The sequence below is a fragment of the Arabidopsis lyrata genome (genome assembly GCF_000004255.2).
Source record: "Arabidopsis lyrata subsp. lyrata unplaced genomic scaffold ARALYscaffold_5, whole genome shotgun sequence".
Taxonomy (NCBI): Eukaryota; Viridiplantae; Streptophyta; class Magnoliopsida; order Brassicales; family Brassicaceae; genus Arabidopsis; species Arabidopsis lyrata.
In genome coordinates this window covers 16,156,211-16,181,574 of record NW_003302551.1, presented here as the reverse complement: position 1 = coordinate 16,181,574, position 25,364 = coordinate 16,156,211, and the positions used below count along the sequence as shown (strand labels likewise).

At 34.0% G+C, this 25,364-nt stretch overlaps 7 protein-coding genes and 1 non-coding gene across 10 annotated transcripts; 5 read left to right on the top strand and 3 right to left on the bottom strand.

Annotated features, from left to right (window-relative positions):
* Positions 1-199: 199 nt before the first annotated feature.
* On the bottom strand, positions 200-2,283 carry LOC9313943 (protein ABHD11). Its single transcript, XM_002876111.2, has 5 exons — positions 1,901-2,283; positions 1,580-1,818; positions 1,296-1,408; positions 760-900; positions 200-660 (listed from the first exon to the last, which is right to left on the bottom strand). The coding sequence occupies exons 1-5, from the start codon at positions 2,151-2,153 to the stop codon at positions 405-407; spliced, it is 1,002 nt and encodes a 333-aa protein (XP_002876157.1). The 5' UTR covers positions 2,154-2,283; the 3' UTR covers positions 200-404.
* Positions 2,224-2,303, bottom strand: TRNAL-UAG. The gene has a single exon. It is a non-coding gene; the product is annotated as a tRNA-Leu (tRNA).
* A 4,582-nt stretch (positions 2,304-6,885) lies between these two features.
* Positions 6,886-7,457, top strand: LOC9313942. Its single transcript, XM_002877828.2, has one exon. It carries the CDS (start codon positions 6,993-6,995, stop codon positions 7,290-7,292), a length of 300 nt encoding a protein of 99 aa, XP_002877874.1. The 5' UTR covers positions 6,886-6,992; the 3' UTR covers positions 7,293-7,457.
* Positions 7,458-8,403: 946 nt separating this feature from the next.
* On the top strand, positions 8,404-10,233 carry LOC9313941 (ubiquitin-conjugating enzyme E2 variant 1D). Of its 3 annotated transcripts, none has more exons than XM_021025950.1 (4): positions 8,404-8,623; positions 9,178-9,317; positions 9,578-9,703; positions 9,786-10,233. In XM_021025950.1, exons 1-4 carry the CDS (start codon positions 8,590-8,592, stop codon positions 9,924-9,926), a joined length of 441 nt encoding a protein of 146 aa, XP_020881609.1. In that variant the 5' UTR covers positions 8,404-8,589; the 3' UTR covers positions 9,927-10,233. The 3 variants fall into 3 exon arrangements, with proteins under 3 accessions (XP_020881609.1, XP_020881610.1, XP_002877873.1); XM_021025951.1 differs by having other exon boundaries at positions 8,458-8,646; positions 9,178-9,320; XM_002877827.2 differs by having other exon boundaries at positions 8,459-8,623; positions 9,178-9,320.
* A 3,011-nt stretch (positions 10,234-13,244) lies between these two features.
* On the top strand, positions 13,245-14,664 carry LOC9313940 (transcription repressor OFP15). Its single transcript, XM_002877826.2, has one exon. The coding sequence runs from the start codon at positions 13,824-13,826 to the stop codon at positions 14,367-14,369; it is 546 nt and encodes a 181-aa protein (XP_002877872.1). The 5' UTR covers positions 13,245-13,823; the 3' UTR covers positions 14,370-14,664.
* A 1,785-nt stretch (positions 14,665-16,449) lies between these two features.
* On the top strand, positions 16,450-18,019 carry LOC9312225 (transcription repressor OFP18). The gene has a single exon (XM_002877825.2). The coding sequence runs from the start codon at positions 17,025-17,027 to the stop codon at positions 17,868-17,870; it is 846 nt and encodes a 281-aa protein (XP_002877871.1). The 5' UTR covers positions 16,450-17,024; the 3' UTR covers positions 17,871-18,019.
* Positions 18,020-19,374: 1,355 nt separating this feature from the next.
* Positions 19,375-23,140, bottom strand: LOC9313939 (phosphoglucan phosphatase DSP4, chloroplastic; the record flags this gene model as incomplete). Its single annotated transcript, XM_021026230.1, is given in 7 exon segments — positions 19,375-19,978; positions 20,150-20,208; positions 20,533-20,724; positions 20,851-20,990; positions 22,647-22,692; positions 23,022-23,082; positions 23,084-23,140. Coding segments are annotated over 5 exon segments (444 nt in total), but the record flags the coding sequence as incomplete, so codon positions are not given.
* A 501-nt stretch (positions 23,141-23,641) lies between these two features.
* LOC9312224 lies at positions 23,642-25,129 on the top strand. Its single transcript, XM_021025815.1, has 2 exons — positions 23,642-23,926; positions 24,774-25,129. Exons 1-2 carry the CDS (start codon positions 23,762-23,764, stop codon positions 25,008-25,010), a joined length of 402 nt encoding a protein of 133 aa, XP_020881474.1. The 5' UTR covers positions 23,642-23,761; the 3' UTR covers positions 25,011-25,129.
* Positions 25,130-25,364: the final 235 nt, after the last annotated feature.

Below are 25,364 nucleotides of genomic sequence, written 5' to 3'. Positions count from 1 at the left end.
AGCGGTGATTTGGTGGATAATTAAGACCCAATATATTCAGGCCCAACATATTACGGCCCATAAAAGTGAGCAAAATTGCTGGTTTTTGAGCATTTTTGCTTGTTTTTTACTGGTGTTGTGCCTCTCGTAGCATTCCTTTTGTCTCTCAAATTATGCCAGAGCATCACCTAAATCTTGTGTATAAAGCAAATTTTATGAATGTAAGAAGTTTAATGATATTATTAGATCATCCTAAACGTTTGTACATTGTAGAAAGAAATGCAAACGCAAAATAACAAATCACAAACGGAAAAAACCGCGCATCGTCAAAACAGTTGCAATTGAATTTGCTATTTTCTGCATATAAATACTGGACAGGAGAGAAAATATAATCAAAGACTAATGTCATTTTCGTAGCGCATCGTCTACTCGTGTGGGGAGAAGAAGTTGGGACTCACAATCTCTAGGAGTCCCTTTGGATTGTCTGTGTGAACCCAATGGCCAGAGTTACGAAGAAGGTGAGTAGCAACCTTCCCTTCTGAGACATGCTGTCTCTGATTAGCAATTTTTTCAAGCCGCTTGGTTGTATCATTGTCCCATCGGTCACTCTTTTCTGCAATCACAAAATTTATCTCTGTCTCTTTTGATGGGTTCTCTAACAAAGACCAGTACGAAGTCTCCCTGTAATGGGGAAAGTGAGAAGTCATATGGATAAAGTATAATCTTGAGGGAGGAAACTGTATAATTCTTCTAGTCATTGGTTCATATGAGAGGCAAAACCTGTAAGAGTTGAACATTTGGACAGCTCCGTCAAGGTTAAAGGCCCATATCTCTGAGTCTCCAGATCTCTTGAGATTGCTACCAATCCACTCAGATAATGATCTTGAAAAACCAAGTTCGACCATATGATCCACGAGCCACCTAGAATCACAAAACAATGTTTGAGTGACACCAGGTTGGATTTATATACTCTGCAAGCTGAAATGAGCCATGTGTAACATAATCAGCTAGAAGCAATCACATAAGCATCCTTTTTTATTCCCACTTATCTAAATCTTAAGAGTATCCTTATATGACCGCTTCATTGATATGTGCCCTTGCACCCGCAGTTAGAGAGATGTTATACATCAACTATACAGACGTTAAATCAAGATTTCATATCAAAAGTGAGCATTATATATACTTTCGTGCGGAAATCAATTTGGACTACGCTTATGAACATTAACCGTTAATGGAATTACAAAGCTCAAACAAAACAGTCCAGAGTGTAGACAAGTAGACAAGCATCAAGAACCACAAAGAGGATGAGACTTTACTTGCGAGAAGGGATTGGTGAAGGTAAACTCTGCAACGTCTTCAGAACTTTCTCTACCTCACCATCACTTTTTTCTGCTTTGACTTCCCCAGGGACAGAGTCTAGCACCCATAGCTGTTCTGCATCAAAGAGAGAGAACACCAAACCAACTTTGCTATGGTCAAGTCATCATCATCATTCTCAGATAGAAAAATACACAAATTGGTCATCTTACAACAACAATGAGCTCATTAAACTTGCATACATGATCAGAATTGACAAGGTGAAGTCACATTAGTTCAGTACCTGTTTAGGAGGAGAAGCTGTATCACCAAAATCACCACGAGCACAACTCTCCATAAACTGCAAAGCCACTTTACCTCCCAGAGAGTGACCAATGACCACATCAGGCCATTTCCAACCACTTGCTTTAACCAAATCAGCTAAATCCTTAGCTGAATTCACAAGATCATGAGGTGGATTAAGCCCTTCCACCTCCGCAGATCTCCCATGGTTCCTCAGATCAACCAATATCATTTTCCAATCTGGATGTACACAAACAAGAAATTCAATCAATATGTCAAAGGAAAGCTGAAGATACCGATCACAGAGACACATATGACATACGAGAAGCAGAGGAGACAGAGAGAGACGATGCGAGAGAGCGAGAAAACGATCTCCAGTTGCGTCCGGAGCCGAGGAGGCCGTGAAGGATGAGAGCTGTTGATTCAGACTTCCGATCACCGGAGGATCGGACTTCTTCGTAGGCTAGGGTTTGAAGAGATCTAGAAGTCGTGAAACAAGAGACAAACAGACTCGGAGACTGAAGGAAACGAATCAAAAATCGAGACTCAAATCGGTTCTTTAGAGTTCTCGCCATTGATTCTTCCTCTCTAGCTTCGAAATTCTCCGGCGAAGTGAAGAAAGCGAAAAACAAAACAAAACAAAAATGACAGCTGTGGGATTTGAACCCACGCCCTTTCGGACCAGAGCCTAAATCTGGCGCCTTAGACCACTCGGCCAAACTGTCATATGTTAGTTATGTCTTAATAGTTTATTTAACTATACTGAATTTTAGATTCAGGCTTCAAAAATGTTGTACAATCAAAAAATTTTTTAAAAATGGCGTATTTATCTTTTTAAAAATTTTAATTTCAATGTTGTATTTTTATCATGCACACAAGTTTTTAGTAACTGATTAACCCACGTAGATATTATGACTCTATATATGCAAATGTATATTGACCGAGAAATAAGACTAAACTCAACCATATGAAAATACACGAATATATTGCATAAAATCATCTGAAAAATCCTCCAAAGTCCACCCCACCAAGACACCAAGCTGCAAATTTTTATTAATATTGTGATTTGTGAAGCTGTATGTTGATTTTATATTTTATTATAGTTCAATAGTTGACGTTGCATGTCTATTTGTTAATGTAGATGTCATAGCAACAAAAAAAAAAATATTATTGTTTCAAAAGTCTAAAACAAAATATTGAGTGAAGAATCAAGTTGATGAAGAAGAGATGATCTTGAACAATCGATGGCTTTAATTGAAAAACGGATAATGCGGTATGTCACTTATCGTTTTGTAATTTAATTAAATTTAAATTTAATTTTCCGTATAAGGAGGAATAAAAAGTCCAAAGAAAAGTGTTTGGACAAATGGTACAAGCAATCCCCAAACCAGAACAAGACAATTATAGACATCAATTCTCTTCCGTAATCAATGAAAGAAATCTATAGGTTTTGATGTTTTTATTCATTTGTGCAAAGGGAAGAAAAAACTTATTACACTTCTAAAGTATTTCATTAAACAAACGTGGTTGCAATTTCAACCTTTCACATGATTGATTCAAGCTCATGAGTCATGCATATAGAAACGGTTCTGACGACTACAACAACCGACCAATCTTGAAATGAACAAGCTTTCGAGAAAGGGCTTGCACTTTGATTTAGATCACAAAAATGATTTGTTTCTAAAACCATATATGAGATCATTAAACAAAATACGTATAGAAAAACAAAAAAACAAAATACTGAAGTTTCACTTTCTTAATAATTTACATATGCAACTTAATTATTTTATGCTCAACCGTAGCTTGAATTCCACTGAAATCAATTTCGATCTTCTTACTAACTTGAAACATAATTAGAGAAAGAAAGAACGATCCCCTTCACTCTTCAGATTCGTAATGAATGGGATTAAGATAACAAAAAAACAAACAAATGGTAGTATCAACCCCTGTTCTAAAAATCCCCGCCTAGTTCCGATTACTCTCCGCTTAATCGCTAGGCCCACCCTCTTCGCCTCGATTAATGACTAATCCCCTAAAAAATCAGTAACCCGATTATTCTCCGCCTAATCCGATTACTTCCCGCCTAATCCGATTATTTTCCACCTTATCTTATATACCCCGATTATTTTTTAGATTGCAAGTATAAAAAAACCTTTTATTTTTGTTATTCAATCATTTGAATGGGGAGTTTGTGATGTTTTACAATAACTTGTGTTCAAATTTTAATAAAAATCATAAATTTGTAATAAAAATCATAAATTTGTAATAAAAATCATAAATTTTTACAATATTGGATTAATATATTTTAAAAATATTAAAATAACCCTAAAACTAATCCCCGATTAATCCCCGATTTTAATCCGATTTTCCGATTAATCGCTAGGCCCATGCCGACCGCCCGACTAGCGCCTAGCGATTTTTCAAACAAGGGTATCAACTAAAAGCTACCATTAAATTCCATTAAATAGCTTCACATGGGAAATAACTGATGCTGAGGTATTAGATTTTATGGAAGGTCAATGGTAGTATTTGACATTTTCTTATCTAATTATTTTATAGTAAGGAATTAACTATTTTATTTTCTTCTGCTATAACACCATATCCTAGCTTTTTTTAGTATATTTTTATTATCTTGAAGCAAATTCAAAAAATAAAGAGGCTTCTTTTACAAAGCATCCCATTTTGGGCTTCCCTTGTATAATTGCCATTAAAGTTTTGAAACCCTGTTGCATAACTGTCGTTAAGTTTTTTAGTCTACACTAGATCATTTTAAATTTGATTGTCCTCTTAATTGTGAAACATTTAATACACGAGAGATTCCTCCTAAGTTATTAACAGCTATATGTCCTCATGAGGTCTGTATTTTAGTTATTGGCCTCTTGTATTAAATTCTAGTTACTGTTTGTTTCATTTTATTTTGTTACTCTTTCGTTTTCTACTCAAAGTTCAAACATTCAAATATTATCCCTCTAACTTCTCAAATACTACTGTATATAGGAGATCCCGTATAATTACGATCGTGGCAAGATATATATATATATATATATATATATATATATATATATATTTTTTTTTTTGATATGCACTAGTTACTGCCCTTGTTTGAAAAATCGCTAGGCGCTAGTCGGGCGTTCGGCATGGGCCTAGCGATTAATCGGAAAATCGGATTAAAATCGGGGATTAATCGGGGATTAGTTTTAGGGTTATTTTAATATTTTTAAAATATATTAATTCAATATTGTTTTCAAAATTACAGTAAAAACAAATTTTTATGATTTTTATTAAAATTTGAACACAAGTTATGTAAAACATCACAAACTCCCAATTCAAATGATTGAATAACAAAAATAAAATGTTTTTTTTATACTTGCAATCTAAAAAATAATCGGGGTATGTAAGATTAGGCGGAAAATAATCGGATTAGGCGGAAAATAATCGGATTAGGCGGAGAATAATCGGGTTACTGATTTTTTAGGGGATTAGTCATTAATCGAGGCGAAGAGGGTGGGCCTAGCGATTAAGCGGAGAGTAATCGGAACTAGGCGGGGATTTTTAGAACAGGGGTTACTGCAAATAATATGACGTATAGTAAACATTAAAAGTAATAAACTTTATTTTACCATAAGCTTTCTAGTTAGACGAAAAAAAAACACCATAAGCTTTCTAGTTTTGTGAGGTTCGGGAGACTAGACAGGCATTCGTCCAGAATCTTTCCGGTTTTAAAGACTAATTAAACTACCATCATCAGATCAATGGATATCTTTTTTTTTTTTTTGAACATTAATGGATATCTTTTATTTCTTCTAAATTATTGCTAAACCTTTTGTGATAATTATTTACAATGACCAGTGAATATGGAAGTTAGAAACATCTTATAAATGGTTTACATCTTGAATATCCAATTAAACTATAGCACTAGTTATATACATCTATATCTTTCATTCTTCTATATTGTCAAAAACTGTCACCACCAAAAACGTTGATTTATATTCATAATTTGGAAAGTAATTCAAAGTACTCGAGTTTCATGATGGGTACCTTAATTAGCAACGTCCATTTGATTATCAATCAAAAAGAAGTTTTTTAGCTGGCACTTGAAACCGTCGTTTAAAACTTTAAAACGGACGGTTCACGGTATAAATGTACTATTGATTATGTTATTTAAATTTTAATAATTAAAAGTAATTTGTAGTTTTTTTATTATTTGATTCATTATTATTTAATGCTACCACATTATTTCTATATTTAACTATTCAGTTTTTTCATAATATAAACTATTCGACAGTTTTAACCGTACTTATTAGACACTATTTCTAAAATGACTATAAATCACATCAATACAAACTTTTCTCTTCAACAATCTTCTACTATTTACTCATGTAGTTTTATATTTTTAGTATTGCAGTTTATTGATTTAACAATTTAATAAATGATACAAAAAAATTAATTGGTTCTTAAAATGTGTAAAAGTACAAAACAACATTTATAATAAAACAGAGAGAATAGTAAAAATTGTTTGAGAAAATATGTATTAGTGTCACTAAAGTTATTTTACACGTGTTTTCTAGATAGGTTTTTAATACAGTGTAAAATTACAAAACAACATTTATAATGAAACATAGAGAATAGTAAAAATTGTTTATGAAAAATATGTGTTAGTATCACTAAAGTTATTTTAGACATATTTTCTAGAAACCATGTATTAGAAAATATGTCTGATTCATTCAAGAAAACAGTCGAATAATAGTTTTTTACTGTGACAAACAGTTTAATAGATAAAACATAAAACATTGGATAACATCAGCTAATAAATGAATAACAAAAATAAAGTATAACTAATAAAATACGTATATAAATAAACTAAAAATTGTTAGTTGATCAAAAAAAAAAAACTAAAATTTGCTTTAAAATATAAATTAAAAATACAAAACGGAAAATTTATGAAACAAAAAAGTGAAGTCATAAGATTAAAACTATTGTGAAATGGAGGAAATTACTTAAAATTTCGATTACCAATAAAATCATTCATTTTCTTTAAAATTGTAAGATTAACTCTCCCCCTTTACATTTAGCAATAAATAGTTTGCTGCACTGGTTTAAATGCACTAATACATTGTTTACTGAATTGCCTTTTGTTTCATATATTTGTCTCTAGTATACTTTACTATCTTTCCCACCTCCAATCAATAAATTTATTACTAAATAAACAAAGTCATATCTCTCTCTCCATAACATAATTACTTTCTTCAACAAATATTAATTCTTAACCATATTTAGCTCCTCTTCTTCCTTATATATTACACACATACATTTTCTTAAGTCATTCACTACCATCAACCCCATCACCTAGAACAACACAAAGAAAAACAAATACAAAAATACAAAAACCCTCTCGGCGAAACCGAAGTTTCGAAATGAGAAACAAGAACGGTAAAAGAGTTAGAGTTGAGCCATCGACAAGGACCGTGGCATCGGTGGTTGCTAATGGGAGGTTTGAAGGAAGATCACCATCGAGCGACACGTTATCATCGCAAAACTCGTGCCTGTCGACGACGGAGGACGTGAAGGAGGAGATTGCATCGTCGTGGGTTGATGAAGAAGAGGCGCCGGATATGGTGGTGGTGGGATGTCGAAGATGTCTGATGTATGCTTTGGTCTTACAAGAACGTAAACGTTGCCCCAAGTGCAAATGCACCGACTTGATCTTCTTTTAATTAGAGAATTTGTTCTAAGCTATGGTTTCAATTTGGACTTTTGAGTTTGAGATGATGAATTTTATTTTCTTTGTAAAGTCCTCTATATAATTAATCATATTATTTAAGTATTGATCTCTATTTTAATATGTAAAATTGACAGACAGATCATTTCTGTTTCTGGCCGTCCCTGGTTCATTTTGTTAAGTTGTCCATTTTCATGTTTTAATATTTTGGAAGCCAAAGACATGAACGAACGATGACTATTTTTCATCAGAGTTGAGCTCTATTGTTGCAAACGCTAGTTTTGGCGTTTGCTTTTATATGTATTTATTTATATACTCCATGAAAAAAAATACTTTTTCAATGTAAACGAAAAACGCCAAATAAAACGGAAAGTTCATTTTAAAAAGTACTAAAGTATACATTTAAACGCAAACAAAAAAATCGACACGTCTCGAATTAGAGTGCTTACAATCAAATTGGTAGCATACTAAAAATGGTGTTGCTTTGGTTTCATCGGCATCAATCCGGTTTTCAATAATTAAGGATAAAAAATAAATGTATTTCTATTTAACTAAAGCAATATATATTTTGTTTAAAATTGTTACCATCAAATACTAAAATTTAAATAAATTTTACAAAAATCAGATACTAGATTATTTAAGAACTCTCAATAAACTTTGAAAAAATATTGTAAACCTAAACTTAGTGAAAAAGTTGCAACTAAAACTTTTTTTTAAAAAAAATAACTTAATTAAAACTCGTTTTATGGCATTTCTCTATTTCTAAGTACTAAAATTTGTAAAAATGTGTTAGGTAATTAATTTCTAGGTTTTTATTTATATTAAGGCATATACGACGATCAAGAAAAAAAAGCAAATACTCGAAATAAAAAATTTATCCAATAGAGACTTGACATGTCATTTTTAAAAGGGATTACATTTTACAATAATTTAGTTGCAAATCAAGAGAATTTTAATATTAAATAAGGTTTTCATATATACATATATTATTTTATTTTGCATATCAAAAATAATTTTGTTCAAATATAGTTAAAATAGTGTCAAAAGAATAGTTGGAAAATAAAAGGGCTGTTTCTGTTATAATTGTAAATTATGGGTAGTAAAGTTGGAAAATTAATTTTTTTTTTCGTCTTCCCAAAAGTGCCCAATTTGCCTAAATTTGACCCTCACATTTTAGCTTTCTGTCTTTTCACCAGATTCTCTCTATCGATTTCTCCTTACTTCTTCTTCTCGCCTCTCTGCTTCGATCAGATCTCAAAATCAATCGGATCGAAACCACAACTTTATCAATTATGACTCTTGGCTCTGGAGGATCTAGTGTTGTTGGTAAACAATTTCGATTCTTTCGGGTTTGTTCTCGTTTTTGATTTTTTTTTTTCTAGGGTTTTGGAATTATCCCTCGTTTGATTTTTTCCTCTAGGGTTTTGGAGAAATTCGTATTGGGTTTTATTCGTTTTGATCGATAGGTGTTGATAATTTATCATAGGTTTTATCGATCTAGTATTAAAAAACTGTTCTTTGATCTTTTGCCTTACTTGTTAATTTGATTTTCTCTGCTGATTCTTTGTCTAAATCTCATCATATAGATTGATCTGGGTCAATTATGATTTACTGATGTCCCAATTCTTGAGAAGGGTTTAAAATGCGATTCCTGAGTCTCTGATTGTGTAGAGTGTTTGATTGTTTCTAGGACCTTACTTAGCAAGTTTTCATCTTTCTCTAGAGCTCATTGTTGTTCTTCTTCAACTTTGTTGAGTGTTATCTTATTTTTAGTCTGTGTTCTGTTCTCTGCTTTGATTAGAAAAAGTGATTGCTTGTTTTCATTTACCGAAATTTAGTGATATGATTTTCTTTTTGTTATGCTTGTTATTGCAATATAGTTCCGAGGAATTTCCGGTTGTTGGAGGAGCTTGAACGTGGGGAGAAAGGTATTGGGGATGGAACTGTGAGCTATGGAATGGATGATGGAGATGACATCTATATGCGTTCTTGGACTGGCACCATCATCGGTCCTCACAACGTAGTTATATCTTTTTCTTTATCTGCTAACATTCTCCTTCGTCTTTATATATGTTAGCAATTGTTTTAAGAAGCATTGATTAATGTTCGTTGCATCACCATAACTACTTATCCTTTACTCCATGTTTGGAATACAGATCATCAAAACCACATTGTTTTCTAGGGGTGGATCTTATCGACATTCAATCTCTTAAGCTTTTTTAGCAGATTCGGCCATTGTTGCTTTTGCTTGTAGTAACAGGTATCAATTTTATGTCACAGACTGTTCATGAAGGTAGAATTTATCAGTTGAAGCTCTTTTGTGACAAAGATTACCCGGAGAAACCTCCAACTGTCCGATTCCATTCACGTGTTAACATGGCTTGTGTCAACCACGAAACAGGAGTGGTACGTATAAAATCACCACCGCCCTTCCATTCACTGCCTTGTTCCTTTGGATGCTCTGTAACTTTTTTATGCTTGTGTATAGGTGGATCCTAAGAAATTCGGAGTACTTGCAAACTGGCAAAGAGAGTACACAATGGAGGATATACTGACACAGCTGAAGAAGGAAATGGCCACGTCGCATAACCGTAAGCTTGTTCAACCTCCAGAAGGTACTTGCTTCTAGTTGCTTCTGGAATCTTCTTCTGGTTCGCTGGAATATCTTTGCCCCTTCTAATACTAAAGTATGTATCTGGGGGTCCTCCATTGTCGTTCTCAAGGTTTTATTTTAATTCATCAAAAAATGGTCTGTGGATGGTATGGTGATGATGATGATGTTGTTCGATTGATCATCTGAAGTTTTATCATTGTGTGCAAATATCAAAAACAGCTTCTTCCCCACTCCATATGTGTTCAAATCTTTTGAATTTAACTTTCTTTTATCCTAACATTTTGTGTCAGCCCTTTTTATAAATGAAATCTGCTAGATTTTATTGGTTGTTTGTTATGTAATGTACCAAGGTTACCTTCAACAAGAAAGTAACATAAAAAGTCATGAATCTTCAAAATCCGAAGCAATGGAAAAAGAAGCCATGAACAGCTTCGTAACACTTATTTTTGTTTCTGTGATTCAACTAAAGCTAATGTTTACGGTGAATATCAGAACCTTTGAAAACGTAGTGCTGGTTTTTTTCTACAATTTCGTCAAACTCGATATTAGCACACTTTTAATGGATGATGATGCACATGTACATCTATCTTCATGTACTTGTTGATGTCATCGTTCTTGATTTAGCACTCCGTCAATGATGCAGAGAAACTACAACTCAATCGATCACTTGAAAATCAACACAAATTGAATCGTCGTTTATAAAACGAGAATCCAAATTTCATGTGGTAGAGCTTAGAAGTAGAAACAACTCTATCAACAATGAAATATCAAACCCTAAAGAGTTTACAGAGAGAATTGAAGAATAAGAAGATTACACAAATTGATATTTTCTGGTTATCCTCAACAATCGATCTTAGAATTCTATTTAGCTTCAGTTCTTCTCCTCATTTCCAGCCAATCATTAGTTGCCAACTTACAACTTACAACATCCCTCTATTAAAAGCGTCGTGTTAATGTTAAGAACAAATCACAAGCATCATGTTTCTCTAGTAAAATTTCAGGTTTAAAATTATGTTTAATAAATATTAGTAAGCAGTGTCAAAAAAAATATATATATATATAAGCATTGATTTTTTTAATTTAAACAAGGCCGTAGGCGAATATTTTATTTTCTTCAACGGGCCTGCCTACACCAATTAAATTTCATTAAGCTTCCACGTCATCCCAGCTCACCATTTTCCTATAACAGTCAAGAACCGAAGTAGGCTTGGGCATTCGGATTTCGGATCAGATTCAGTTCGGATTTATTCGGATTCGGATAATTCGGATAGGAGATTTTATTATCCGTTTGGATTTTATGACTATTCGGATCGGGTTCGGTTCGGATAGTGTCGGATTCGGATCGGTTTCGGATTGTTTTTCGAGTAAAAAGAAACTAAAAAAGTTCAATTTAAATATAAAAATAGTTTAATCTTACTAAAATTTGGCTAAGTTTTCTAAAAATATGTATAATTTTAACAAATATAACTAAAAACTTTCCGATATCTAGGTTATTTAGGATATTTTTGTTATTTGTTATAAAATTATAGATAAATATAACTAATATTTTTGGATATATAATTTTATATTCGGTTTTCGGTTCGGATCGGGTTCGGTTCGGATAATTCGGATAGGAGAATTCATTATCCGTTCGGGTTTTGTGACTATTCGGTTCGGATTCGGAACCGGATTTTTCGGATCGGTTTCGGATCGGATTTCGGATTTCGGATTTTATGCCCATGCCTAAACCGAAGTATTCGACATAGAAAGTAAAAACTAGGGCTGGGAATTTGAACCGTTCGGGTTTTTCGGTTTCGGTTAGTCGGTTTTCCGGTTTTTTCGGAATATGAAACCTATTCCGAATCGAACCGACTAATAATTCGGTTCGGTTCGGACACGGTTTATTCGGTTATTTCAATTCGGTTATTCGGTTTAGTATTTTGGGCCAAAAAGATTTTGAAAAGTAGGCTTTTTTGTGCAAATAAAAACACAATGGCCTGGGCTTTTTGTGCAAAAAACACATGGCCTGCTAACAAAAAAAAACAAAAGATTTGTCTTTTCTCTCAGATTAGGTTCACGAAGAAGAACACAAATTAGCTTCATCTCCTCCAGTTTACGCTTCCAGGTTCTCACATTTGACACGATCGTACGAGGTCACAATTTACCGACCGACGAGCGTCCGATGAATCCCGAAGACACCGGCGACGAGATCTGAAAGGCGGAGCTCACGGTATAGAAGAAGAAGAAGATGATGATGAAGGATGATGAATAAGAGAAGAAGAAGAAGAAGATGATGGTTATGAATCAAAGAGGAAGAAGGAATAAGAAGAAGAAGGAGAAAAAGAACAAGATGATGGTCATGAATTGAAAAGGAAGAAATAAGAAGGAAGAAATAAGAAGGAAGATGATGATGAATAGAAGAAGAAGAAGGTGATGGTCATGAATCGAAGAAGACTAATGGAAGAAGATGAGGAAGAGAAAGAGAAGAACGGCGGCTAGAACTATAAGAGGCTAGGGTTTTTTTGTTGTTCGGTTAACCGTTCGGTTTGGGTGAACCGATCCGAAATTTTCGGTTAACCGAACCTAATTCAAACTCATTCCGATCGGTTTACTCAAATTAAAGAAACCGAACCGATTTGTCCAAATTTCGGTTCGGTTCGGTTCGGACAAATCGGTTCGGTTCAAATTCCCAGCCCTAGTAAAAACAATCAATCTTCGATATGTAGACCTCTATTTTTCTAATTAGGACACTGTTTAACTTGCTTGAATCGTTAAAATTTTCACAGTAGCCTAACCATAAACGGACTCCGATCCATAATCGTTGATTAAGAGTGGTCTTCGAAAACCAAATAATTAAATAAATTAAAAAAGTGGTTGAACGTAATTAAACCTATAACACATATACACCTTTTGCTCATCAGAAGCTCAATTAATTATGTTTCATCCGATTTCAAGCCCAAAACATTAACACTCAGGGCTGGATGATCCAGCCTGGACCTTATGGTGATAAATGTAATCTCTATAGTTTTTTTTTTTTTTTATTATTATAAAAAATCGTTTCTACAATAGAGAAAAACATAAAAGGAAATTTCTTTCACAATATATGATATAGTTAGAGATTATAAAATGCGTTAAGTATATATAGATTTGACATTCGGTTGTGCGATGATGACAAAATAAACAAGAAATAAAGAAATAAATGTGACGGTGTCCTAGTTAAGAACTTTGGATCTAAACAACAACTTAGTGGGTGAAATATTATATTATCTTCAAAAGCAAGTACATTTAGTTTACTAAATTTTTAGAAACATTACATATTTACATGTACATTACTATCATATATAAATATGCTTCAATTGGTATTTGAGTATTTTGATTCCACGAAATGTAGAGATATGTGAAAAGTTGCGTTTCAAACTTTGCATGATGTTTAGATATACGCATAATCCAATGCCTTTTTATCTTAAGTGAAGTTGTCAACTGTCAAGTTTCAACTAATAAATATGGTGACATTCTGAAATTAAAATTCGGAGATCTACTGTTACATCCATATTTTAACATTTGTGTGTCGACTAGGTTTAAAGGAACATTAAAAAGAATAAAAATTGTGATAGGTACGGTTTTTATTACGGTCACCGAAATTAGACGGACCGCAGACGAATGGGACATATAATTGTTATGGTTGATAGATAACTATGTACGACCAAACTTATAAGTAAAATTATGGATCAGCAATGTAATATGCATGGTCAATGATGTTTTCTAAACTTAAACTTATAATCCTATAACCCTTGTTTACTTTAATCAAAGTTATACTGTTAGGTTCAACAATAAATACGAAATATCTCATTTTGTATTTATACTCCCCTAAGTATATTTCTCCTTTTGACTCCAACAAAAAAAAACGATAACAAACAACAAAGGGGGAAAAAAATGAAAGTCCCATTTTTTAACAAGAGTTTTTCATCTTCATGTTATTCAAATTCAAATCCATCATCATGGGCATGGCCTTCTTGTCACCAAAACCCTAGAACACAATCTTTCAGAGTCACCATCAGTGCAATCAACCCTAATGACGTCGAAGATGAAGAGGAGGAGGAGGATAAGGAAGAGGAAGAGGAGGAGGAGGAAAAGAGGGAGGAAGGAAAGGAAGAGGAGGATGAAAATCTGCTTCCTGACATCATTATCTCCTCCCCATCCTCCTCCATCTCATCCAACATCGACGCCATAGAAGAGCTGCCGGAGACCGAATCCATAGAGAATGTGATCAAAGGGATAAAATCATCAAAAAGACTCATCTTTGAACGTAAAGGAGAATCAAACTCAATTCTCGAAGAGATGAGGAACAAGGATTCATTCTCTTGTCCTTGGAATCCAACTACACTTTCTCTAATTTCAAGTGGTTCATGGTGGAGGTGGTTGCGGTACACTCGCTTTATCGCGGCTACACCCAATTGTATCGTGAAAACTACTGAATAGATCATTGATATATAGTCGATAAGTTGTGATGAGAAAAGAAGCAAACATGCACAAATGCACTTGACGGTTGTCCTTGGTTAGAACATGTTATGTCTAGAGTGATTGATGCGGACCGAAGAGATCACTTTCCGAGCTTTCATCTTATGTTATGTGATCAATTAGAATATTCGTGAAATCTTCTTTCGTTGCTTTCCATGCGTGCGACTCATGCCTGATATAGCAACGGTACATTTTTTTTTTAATATAATCTATTTTTGTAGTTGTTCTCTTATCAAATAGAACAGATTTTTCTTTTTCCAAACAAGACAAAACCCATTAGTTTTATACTTCGAAGTAATAGATTAGTTCCAGTGATTCCATCATTAATTTATAGTAGCTATTTGAAAAAATAAATAAAGGATGGTTAACAACATACAATTACACATTCTAGAGTCCTGATTTAACTAAAATAGTTATTTGCAAATACTTTGTGTTACAAATACAAACCAATAGATTGTACGACCTGGTCATAAATCCCATTGTCTTCGATACACGTGATTGGACTTAAATCTTAGTTTTTTTTTTTTTTTTTTTTTGACGAAAACTGCAACATGATCGGTAGCTGAAAACCCTTAATTTGACTATTTCTATCAACATATGACTCTTCTACAGAAAATTTCTAACTAATTATATGCATGTAACTGCTAAAACAGTGAATAAAAAAAAGGTGAAAGTATATAAAAATTTTACTATTGTCTTTTTAACTTTTATAAACTGCTTTATAAGATTCAGAATAACATCATGTTTGTGGGTGACACAAGTCTGTCCATTTAGACTTTTAATTTATCTCTCTCTCTCTTTCTCTTATATTTTTTGTTGTATTCCTCTCTTCTCATTTTATTGCAGTTGTGTTTTTTTCACTTATTCTTTATCTGCTAATTGATAATTATAACCGGTTATAGTCAACTAATTTTGAAATAAAATCTCTCGTTTTCCCATTTGTTTTCTTTCCGTTATTCACACACTTCATATCTTGAAAATAAATACCAACGTTAACCTATTTGGGTTGGGCTCAGTTTTTTTTTGACGTAGATCAATCAAAGTTTCTTTTTTGACGTAGATCAGTCCAAATTTCTTTTAGATATGTTCGTATTCAAGTCGATGGCCACGATGCTTTAACTTTTAAGGTCCTAGCATTAAAGCAGTATCAGATTTGGGAAAGAATTATTATTAAAATTTGGGAAATGTTTCAGTTGAAGCGACTGCCACAGAAATTATAAAATTGTTTAGCATCGACGTCATATCTTTTGATAGTTAGTTGGTTCCTTCGACTGTTCGTTGAGTTTTTTTTTTTTTTTTTAATATACTTTTATTATTCTCTTTTAATTAAGTTGTGTTATTTTAAAAGTGTAGGATACGTACACGTACATTACATACCTATATATTAATATATGTTTTAAATTCGTTGTTCTCCTTTCAATTTACAATAATTAGATCTTCGTACTATCTTTAGGTCTAAAACATTACGTTACACTAACACTGAACATTTATTAAAAGGTCTATCTGTTATAAAATTTAATAAAAAGACTACCAACCAAAGGGATGATCGGCTTAGTGGTATATTAATTAAGGATTATAATATTATGATCATGATAGATATTTTCGGTAGGTACAGGTATCAAGTTTCAATTAACTACTTTGGTGATATTGATGATTTCATTTTATTTTGGAGATCGTTTATGTCATGTTGTTGTATCTATCTATATTAACAGTTGCCTGTCAATCTTTAATAGGAACATTAATCAAACATTGATGTTGATTAACTTTGGCAGACACTAGTTCAGTACGTGTAGTTACGTTCCATATTCATATATACGAAAATATTTCTATCCATTTCCTAAAGTTTAATTCGTTTAACAATGATATATTTTTTAATTTTTTAATTTTTTATTTTTTAAAATATCAGATCATATTTTTATCCATTTAAGATAAAATTACTTAAATTCTTTGACCAAAAAAAATAAAAAACAAAAATTTTTTTACTTAAAATTACCATAGTATGCATGTACGTACTTATCGTGTATTTGTAAACAGTGACGAATTTGTGTACTACTACATTATTGACAAACAAAAATTATTGATAACGGAAAAATTATCAACTATCAAGTGCATGAAACAATTAGTTATGTTATAAAGTGATATACTCTCACGATTAATCCATGTATTAATAAATAAATAAATGTTAATGTAATTTACTAAAATTTCAAAACTCACCAAAAAAAAAATCTAAAATTTCAAATATATCCCTTTAGATTTTGGATATTCAAATATCAAATTGTTATAAATACACAGAAAATCTAAACCGGGAAAATGTACTTACAAAAATTGAATGATCCCCAACCAAACAACAATAAATTTGGTGCCAATAATTAAATACACTAACCAAAAAAGATTTAATTTAAAAATCAAAATAAATCAAATAAAGTTTCTTTTCCCCACCCATCCTTTCGTGCAGCCTCTCCTCTCCTTTTCAAAAGCCTTAAAAATCTTCCTTCCCTCTCTCACCATTAATTCCCTAAAATTTCCTATAATTTTGAATCCAACCCCAAAAGAAAAGAGAAATTTACATTCTTTTCTTGTCTAATATTTTCTCAGCAACCAAACAAGAAAAAAATAATGGTAAGGAAAATGAAATTCCCATTTCTAAACAAGAACACTTCATCTTCATCATTTTCTTCAAATTCATCATCTTCTTCCTCTTCATGGCCATGGCCTTCTTGTCATCAACAAAACCTTAAAACAACAATATCTTCCAAAGCTTCCTTCGTCGTTAACAAACCTAAACATGTCTACGAATCCGAGCCACCACCAAGAAGCTTCTCCTCATCACCCTCTTCCTCCTACTCCTCCTTCTCCTCTACCAGCCATGCCATGGAAAATCCTCCGGAGATAGAGTCTATAGAGAATGTGATCAAAGGGATAAAATCATCGAAAAGACTCATATTCGAACAGAGTGGAACATCGAACTCTATACTCGAAGACGCCACCAAGAGAGAAGATCACGAAGAAGAAGAAGACTTCATGCTCTTGTCCTTGGAATCAAACGATCCTTACTCTGATTTCAAGAACTCAATGGAAAAGATGGTTGAAGCACACGTGCTTCATCATGACTGGATAAGCCTAGAGAAACTTCTCTTTTGGTTCTTGAAAGTCAACGTCAAGACCAGCCATAGATACATCTTCGCCGCCTTCGTCGATTTGGTCTTAAACTTAGCAGTAGGACCTTCTAAAGATGTCGTCGGAGAGCCTAATTCTGACGTCGTAGTCGAGGATTCTCTTTCATCGTCGTGGCCGGTCTCCTTGTACTCATCCTCCGATGAGACCTCGTCGACGTCCGTACGACTCTTGCCGGAGACTTCGATAGGCGAGAAGAGTAGAGACGTTTGTTGTTTATCGTCATTGTTTGAGTTAGAAGAGAAGATTAAAGACAACATTGATTCAAATGGTTATGTATCTTCTTAATTCCTTCATTTGATAATATTAATATATATGGATACTCACTTCTTCTTTTACTCGGATTCAAAATTACGGAGGTAACATCGATTACACGTGTACATCTTTTGTATCACGATGCAGAAGCTCTTTTTCTTTTAGTGCAAACTTTTTAACCCTAAAAAAAGGGAAAAATGTCGTTTTATCTCCCAACTTTCATAAAGTGGCCAATCAATACGTCAAATTCATATGTGGCCATTTAAAACATGAAATAAACGTTGACTAACGTTTGAGACATGAAAATTCGTTGACCAGGCCAAAATAGACATGCCGTTATCAGTCGTTAACGGAACCTCTAACGCCCGTTATCACCCGTAACGACTCTGTTAATCAACTTTCAAATTGTGGCCATTTTAAACATCAACTTCATATGTGGCCATTCAAAACATGAACTAAACGTTGACTAACAATTTGAGACATGAGAATTCGTTCACTAGGCCAAAATAGACATGTCTTAATCAGTCATTAACAGAACCTATAATACTTGTTATTACCCGTTATCGATTCTGTTAGTCTGCCAAAAACGACGTCGTTTTGAAAATAATCGAGAGGAAATCAGGACAAATTTTTTGTTTAAAGCATAATCCAAGGACATGGTTTGATATATAGATAATCATAGAGCCAGTAATTGGAAGCAAACATCGTTTATATATTTGTTTTAAATCTAAAAAGGAATCATGGAAGCAAACTTGTAGACCCATCATAGGACTAAATGTAGCTTTTCTGAAATGGAGATGGAGATAATAGGACTATTCATCTTGTTTGAGCTGTTGTAGAAATAGATTTGGGGATTTGGTGTTTTCATTTGGGAAAAATCTTGATTTTCTTTCGATTTTCCTCAAAACGAAGTCGTTTTGGACATACTAACAGAGTCGTTAACGGGTGATAACGGATGTTATAGGTTCTTTTAACGAATGGTGGCGACATGTCTATTTTGGCCTGGTCAACGAATTCTAATGTTTCAAATGTTAGTCAACGATTAATTCATGTTTTAAATGGCCACATATGAAATTGATGTTTAAAATGGCCACAATTTGAAAGTTGACTAAGAGAGTTGTTAGGAGTGATAACGGGCGTTAGAGGTTCCGTTAACGATTGATAACGGCATGTCTATTTTGGCCTGGTCAACAAATTTCCATGTCTCAAACGTTAGTCAACATTTATTTCATGTTTTAAATGGCCACATATGAAGTTAACGTATTGATTGGCCACTTTTTGAAAGTTGGGAGATAAAACGACATTTTTCCCCTAAAAAAAGAGGCTATTGATCAACAAACTCTTGTTGCTCAAAAAAAAAAAAAAAAAAAAAAAAATCAACAAAAGGCCTTATTTGATGGGCTGAATAGAAATTATATAATGGGCTATAAAGGCCTTGTTTGGTTATGAAGTTGTTTACTTCTTTTTTTCCAGGTCAACTTTTCTGTTTTTTTGGGTTAATTTTCTGCTAATTTTCTTTTTGTCAAATTAGTAACGATTTTTAGCGCAAGGACCTTGTATATCTCTGAGCGTTAAAAAGATCTTTATATAAATCAATGGCTACGATTCTGGCGGCATATCCCATACCACCAAGAATGTAGCTCTCTGATAATCGTTCACCACCATGGCTGATAGAGATGGTATGGTGCACAGTTGAGCACTTGGATCTTGATATGATTTACACTGATTTTGGTTGCTGCGGCCATAACGATAATTAACCCTGTGACTAAGCTCAAACAGCACTCTCGGCATGTAGCTCTTGTCTCCAATGCGTGATGGTCCATCGCTCTTCTCTGAAGGCCCGGTAGCAGTCTCCTTAAAGTGGCCAGATTTTCTTGAGAGCCGGATGAAGTCGCATTTCGTGATCTGTATAATTTAAATCCACAACAACAATGGGCATGTTTCAGCAATTGTTCCAGCTGGCATATCAGTTGTATCTAACGAATGCTTCGTAATGCTTGCCATTTCGGTCATTGTTGGTCCAGCATCATTCGCTCTTCCATCATTCATCATCATTATTGGTTAACATGTTTTATGCCTTCTGATTCCATGGCAACCCATATTTTAGGAGCAAGACATCAAACATTTGATCTGATATTCACCTGTTACCATCCAATGTTAACACTATACTTTCAGTGTCAGCGTTACAATCAATAAGCTTTCATGAATCAAGGAACTAAGCGACCATTATTGTAAGTTATGATAATAAACGAAACTGAGAAGCTACAAACATTGTATGTTCAAGCATTGCGGAAATTTAAAGAATGACTCACAATATCAATTGTTGCCGTTTCTGATGGCATCCGGCTTCCAAAAGCACGACCTTTTTTCTCTGCAAAAAATTTAGAAAGATATTGGTACACACCTATTTTACGCGTGCCTATACATTTTCCCACCCATCTAAAGATATCACAAATAAAAAGTCTAAATGCTAGATCATTTAGTGAGCTAACCCAAGATATTGTCTTTGAGTGCTATGTTTTCAGTATGTGTTGCAACAAATTGTGACCCAAATGGTTTAGAATTCTAGCCGTCATAAACCACAATTTATAAGCGAGGAAGAAAATCAAACATCCTCACATATAACAGGCAGTAGAACTAGTTGACTTGTTACATTGGTATCAAGAAAGAAGGCGAAAGTACATTGCTATCTTACAAGAACACGTATGTCATCTGTAATTGAAATGAGTACCCCTTCTCAGTATTAGTCAGCCAGAAGTCAACACTTGCTCAATTCCTTCATCATTCAGCCAAAGAAGCACACATATCAAAACAGCAAGTGTTTGCAACAGTCGTAGCACACATATCAAAACAGCTAGTGTTTGCAACGGTCTTATATTTCTTCCAACTGAACTGAAACATTGTTTCAATATTGGAAAGCAATACATGTATGCTCATGGAAGACTCACAACGAAGGCTACAGAAATAAACGAGGAAAAAAAAGACAGCTCAGTAACAGTTTTCTGCAACATACCGCAATAGCTGGAGCCCTTCCCATTCCAGCAGTGGAGTACACTGTGCACGTATGTAACTTCTCCATTTTGCTTAACAGCTTTGTACAGTGTACTAACCACGGCAGGAAGAAGCATTCTCAAATCAGATACATCAAAATCTCTGTTACATCAAAGATTACAATACGTCAAGCCCTACATTGTGAGTGAGTTCGTTCATGGTGAATTTTCTCAATGCATGTACTCGTGAACAGTACCATACATGTCAAATGTGAAAAGTGATGACGATGGTTCCAAGTCTTTAGCAGTAAAGACAATTAGTGAGAATGGGATGATGACTAACTTTCACAATTTTTCTAGTTTGACAACAAAACAAGGTGGACAAACAAAAACGGTCATTGATAGCAGTGATTTTGTCATAAATCACTGCTTACAAAAGTCAGTTATTGCTTACAAAAAAGTGTACTGAGCTCCCATTTTGTCACGAAAAAGTGATTAGAGTAGATAGCCCCAAGAGATAAGAAAGTATAACACTTAACTAACCAGAAAAATAAGGAATTTCAAGATTTATGTTCCACCAGCCATCTAAAGATATCACAATTATAATGACTAAATGCTAATACTATTTGATGAACTAACCCAAGCTTTTATCTTTTGAGAGCTATATTTTCAGTATATATTACTGCAAAACGTGATCCAGTGGTCTAGAAATCTAATTATCATAATCATCGGTTCATAGGAGAAGAAGCAAATTCCGAAGCATCCTCACATAATATAACCGGCAGTAACACTAGTTTAACATGCTGGATTATATATCAAGGAAATCATGTAGAGAGAACATAAACCAGAGGTACATTAGTATCTTACTATAAGTAATTTATGAGCTTCCATAAGTTTATAGTCTTGCACCCAGAACATGTAAGTCAACTGAAACTGAAAATACTCTTCTCAATATTAGTCAGCCAAAAGTCAACAATTGTTCATTCCTTCATTAGTCAACCAAGAAGTACAAATATTAACACAACTAATGTTGGCAACAGTCTTAAATTTCTTCCAACTGAACTAAAAAATTGTTGTTTTGATACAGGAAACCTATACATCTACACCCATGAAAGACGCACAATGAAAGATGTGCTACAAAAATAAAAGGGAGAAAACGAGAAGAGAAAGTAACAGGTTTCTGCAACATCCGCAACAGCAGGAGCCCAAAACAAAAATCATATCGAAAAATTCTCCAACTTCCCATTCAAGCAGTACAGTGCACGTATGTAACTCCTCCATTTCGCTTCACAGCTTTGTACAGTGTACAACCATGGCAGGAAGACTTATTCTCAAATCAAATGCATCAAAGTCTCTGTTACATCAAAAGATTTTAATATGTCAAGTCCTAGGTTGTGACTTGTGAGTCTATGCATGCTCCTGAACAGTCTCATATATGTGAAACGATATAGGTTCCAAGTTCTCTAGCAGCTAAGACAATTAGTAAGAACGGGATCATGACTAACTTCTGCAATTACTCTCATTTGCAAACAGACAAAGAGGTAACTGACAACAGAGACTTTACAACTCCTCGAAACAAAAAGTCATTCGCCGTTCTTGAAAAACCAATTATTGCTTGCAAAAAACTGTGCTGAGCTCCCATTATGTCAAGGAAAAATTGGTGAGAACAAAGAGCCAAGAGAGAAAAGGAAAATGTAACAATTGACTGATAAAACAATAGGAATTTGAAGACTTCTTGCTCTGGCACTACCCTCCAACGATGCATAAACCCTTGTCCCCTTGGCTATGCAGATAATACTCAAGAAAATAAACTCCCTACCTCATAGGCTTCTCACAATTCCTAATTAAGCAAAAAGAAAGGTATACTTAAACGGGAACTAAAAAAGAGCTCTCATGATCTACCCCTCAATCAATTACGCATTAGTTGGTGCCAATCGATCACAAGTTCACAGCCAAATCATCAAAATATCATAAAATAAGGCTTGCATTACCAAGGCCTTAACAGCAAAATATGCTGACTATCACCACATTTCTTAGCATATACTGAGTATCACCGCAATGCAAACCAAAATATGGTTTTCAACCCAAATTCCGTAAAACTTGCCAACAGCCTTAGGGATCTAGCAAACAAGCAGAGCATATAGAAAGAACGCCAAGAAAGTAACACAGCTCCAAGAGATTCAATATATTTCACAATGGGATAAGAGAAAAACCTGTAAGAGTGATCCAACAAGTAAGTCTGGACGAATGAAGTTTGTAGTTCATTCCTAATTCGTGACAGTAAGTTATAACTGAAATGAAAACACACAAGAATCAATCAGTGACTGAAGTGCATAGTTATAGGAGAAGAAGAAAGTTGAGTAAGCCAATGAACAAGCAAAAAAAATAGATTAGGATTCCTTGGCGGGCATATTGACAAAACTAATCTAGATAAAACTAGAATACAATCTAAAGAACCAAATCATAAACTTGTGTGTTTTGTTCTTCAAATGACCATTCCTGTATATACAAACGATAGACAAAAACAGGTACCAATAGAGTAAATAAACCCATAGCTTGAATCATATCTTGGCTCTATCCTTCAGATTTATCTTCTCTCCTCGAAAAATACTCATCTCCAAGTGGAACCTTAAATCAATCTGACAAGTTTCATACAAAGCAATCAACAAGACTCAAATTTTGAAGAAAAAATGAATCTAGTCAATAATTCTCTTATGATTCTACTACCTTATTTCAAAAATTATCTCATGATTAAACGAATCGAATCAAGAACCCAAATCTAGATAATTTCTGAAAAGCAAGAACAAACCTGGGAAGATTCTGAAAACGAGAAACATTGTAGAGAAATATGAGATGTGGAAAGTGTGTAATTGTGAGTTATATGGAGGGTAATATTGTCTTTTCATATTTACCGAATAATAAAGAAAGAAAAAAATGAAAAATCTACATATTAATAGAAAGGTTTTTGTTTTCGCTGTGAAGTTAGTTCGCGCTTATCATCCATCGTCTTCTTCATCATCATCATCCACTTCAACAATGGCGAACGTAATGAATGAAGTCAATATTATGCTTTACGAGCTATTTCTCTTGGAGACTGGGGTATGTTCGAATCCGTTTCTCGATTTCGATGTTGCTTGCGTACAACTCGTTGATTCTTCCTTCAATCTTGTTTGTTTTTGATTCTGTTCGATTCGAAGATCAAGCCTATTTTATTGTGTATACTCGCCTGGATTTCGAATAACGTTTGCTTAGAACGATCGAATGTGAAACCTCGAAGCTTAACACGAACTTGCGTTTGATTCTGTTCGAATTTGTGTATTTCCGCTTTTAAGACTTAAACTCTTGAGACTTGTGGATTTGGAGTACTAAGAATGATGAATTTGTGTGCGATTTATTCTGTAATCTGTTCGAATTTGTTGTGTTTGATCCTCTTGCCTTGTGGATTTGGAGTACGTAGACCGATTGAATGAGAAATGCCAACTTTCGTGCGATTGATTCTGTAATCTGTTCGAGTTTTTGTGTGTTTAGCATCTTGCCTTGTGGATTTGAGTACTTAGACCGATTGAATGAGAAATACGAACTTGTGTGCGATTGATTCTGTAATCTGTTCGAGTTTGTGTGTTTGAGCTTTCTTGCCTTGTGGGTTTTGATGAATCTTTGTATGTTTGAGCCTATTTTCTTGTTGTTTAGGATGTATCTTTGTATGTTGGAGCCTCTTTCCTTGTGGTTTTGGATGAATCTTTGTGTGTTTGAGCCACTTGCCTTGTGGATTTGCAGGAATTTATCTTGTTTATTCACATTCATCAGATTTTTATTTACTCAGAATTAGCAAGGAGATATGAATATGAAACATTAAGATATAGACTAAGCTAAGTAAGCATGGCTCAAATACGTTATCGTTCTGTTTGCAGATGATTCTTTTAACTTCTCCTCTCTGATTTTTCAGATGAATGAGTGCACCTGGGTACAAGAGAGACTTGCAGCTGGTGATAGGCTTTCTGTCCAAGCTTTCTTGAGGCGCCTTACCGGAACCATTACTGATGTCGAGAAAAAGGAAATGGTATATTTAGTCTCTCTCCCTCTCTCGATCTCTCTCTCCAACGCTAATCCTGAGAGACCCGTCCATCGTCGTCAGCAATCACAAACGTTTCTAGATGTAAGGCTCTTCTGCCCGATACAGTAAGGAAGAAAACATATGCCTTGAGACTTTCTGGTTCTTAGAATGTAAATCCATCATCTTTGGATCGGCTGTTTCATTTCTGAGAGCTGTAACTATCTGAATCATCAAACTATCCTTTTTCATTCCCGGTATAGTGTCCACTTTTGCTCTGACATTCTTACATTTTCCTGACTGTTATATAACATAAAAGGTTGCAGTGTTTTCATCTTTGCATTCATTTCTCATATACCATGCATTTAAGCTCAATTTTAAGAGAAATCAACAAACAGCTTCGTATATACTTAGAGAAGTACTAGGAGATGCTCTGAAAAATCCTGCATTAGACATAGAATGCAACAGTAAACAAGGTCTTGGGGA

What these genes read in the sequence shown, in the direction of transcription:
- LOC9313940 (XM_002877826.2), top strand. Translation starts at nt 13,824, where the DNA reads ATGAAAGTCCCATTTTTTAACAAGAGTTTTTCATCTTCATGTTATTCA.
- LOC9313942 (XM_002877828.2), top strand. Translation starts at nt 6,993, where the DNA reads ATGAGAAACAAGAACGGTAAAAGAGTTAGAGTTGAGCCATCGACAAGG.
- LOC9312224 (XM_021025815.1), top strand. Translation starts at nt 23,762, where the DNA reads ATGAAAAATCTACATATTAATAGAAAGGTTTTTGTTTTCGCTGTGAAG. An exon ending in TATTTCTCTTGGAGACTGGG is followed by an intron (nt 23,927 to 24,773) that starts GTATGTTCGAAT and finishes CTGATTTTTCAG; the next exon opens with ATGAATGAGTGCACCTGGGT.
- LOC9312225 (XM_002877825.2), top strand. Translation starts at nt 17,025, where the DNA reads ATGGTAAGGAAAATGAAATTCCCATTTCTAAACAAGAACACTTCATCT.
- LOC9313943 (XM_002876111.2), bottom strand. Translation starts at nt 2,153, where the DNA reads ATGGCGAGAACTCTAAAGAACCGATTTGAGTCTCGATTTTTGATTCGT. An exon ending in CTCTGTCTCCTCTGCTTCTC is followed by an intron (nt 1,819 to 1,900) that starts GTATGTCATATG and finishes GTGTACATCCAG; the next exon opens with ATTGGAAAATGATATTGGTT. An exon ending in TCACCAATCCCTTCTCGCAA is followed by an intron (nt 901 to 1,295) that starts GTAAAGTCTCAT and finishes TTGTGATTCTAG; the next exon opens with GTGGCTCGTGGATCATATGG.
- LOC9313941 (XM_002877827.2), top strand. Translation starts at nt 8,590, where the DNA reads ATGACTCTTGGCTCTGGAGGATCTAGTGTTGTTG. An exon ending in TCATCGGTCCTCACAACGTA is followed by an intron (nt 9,321 to 9,577) that starts GTTATATCTTTT and finishes TTTATGTCACAG; the next exon opens with ACTGTTCATGAAGGTAGAAT. An exon ending in TCAACCACGAAACAGGAGTG is followed by an intron (nt 9,704 to 9,785) that starts GTACGTATAAAA and finishes GCTTGTGTATAG; the next exon opens with GTGGATCCTAAGAAATTCGG.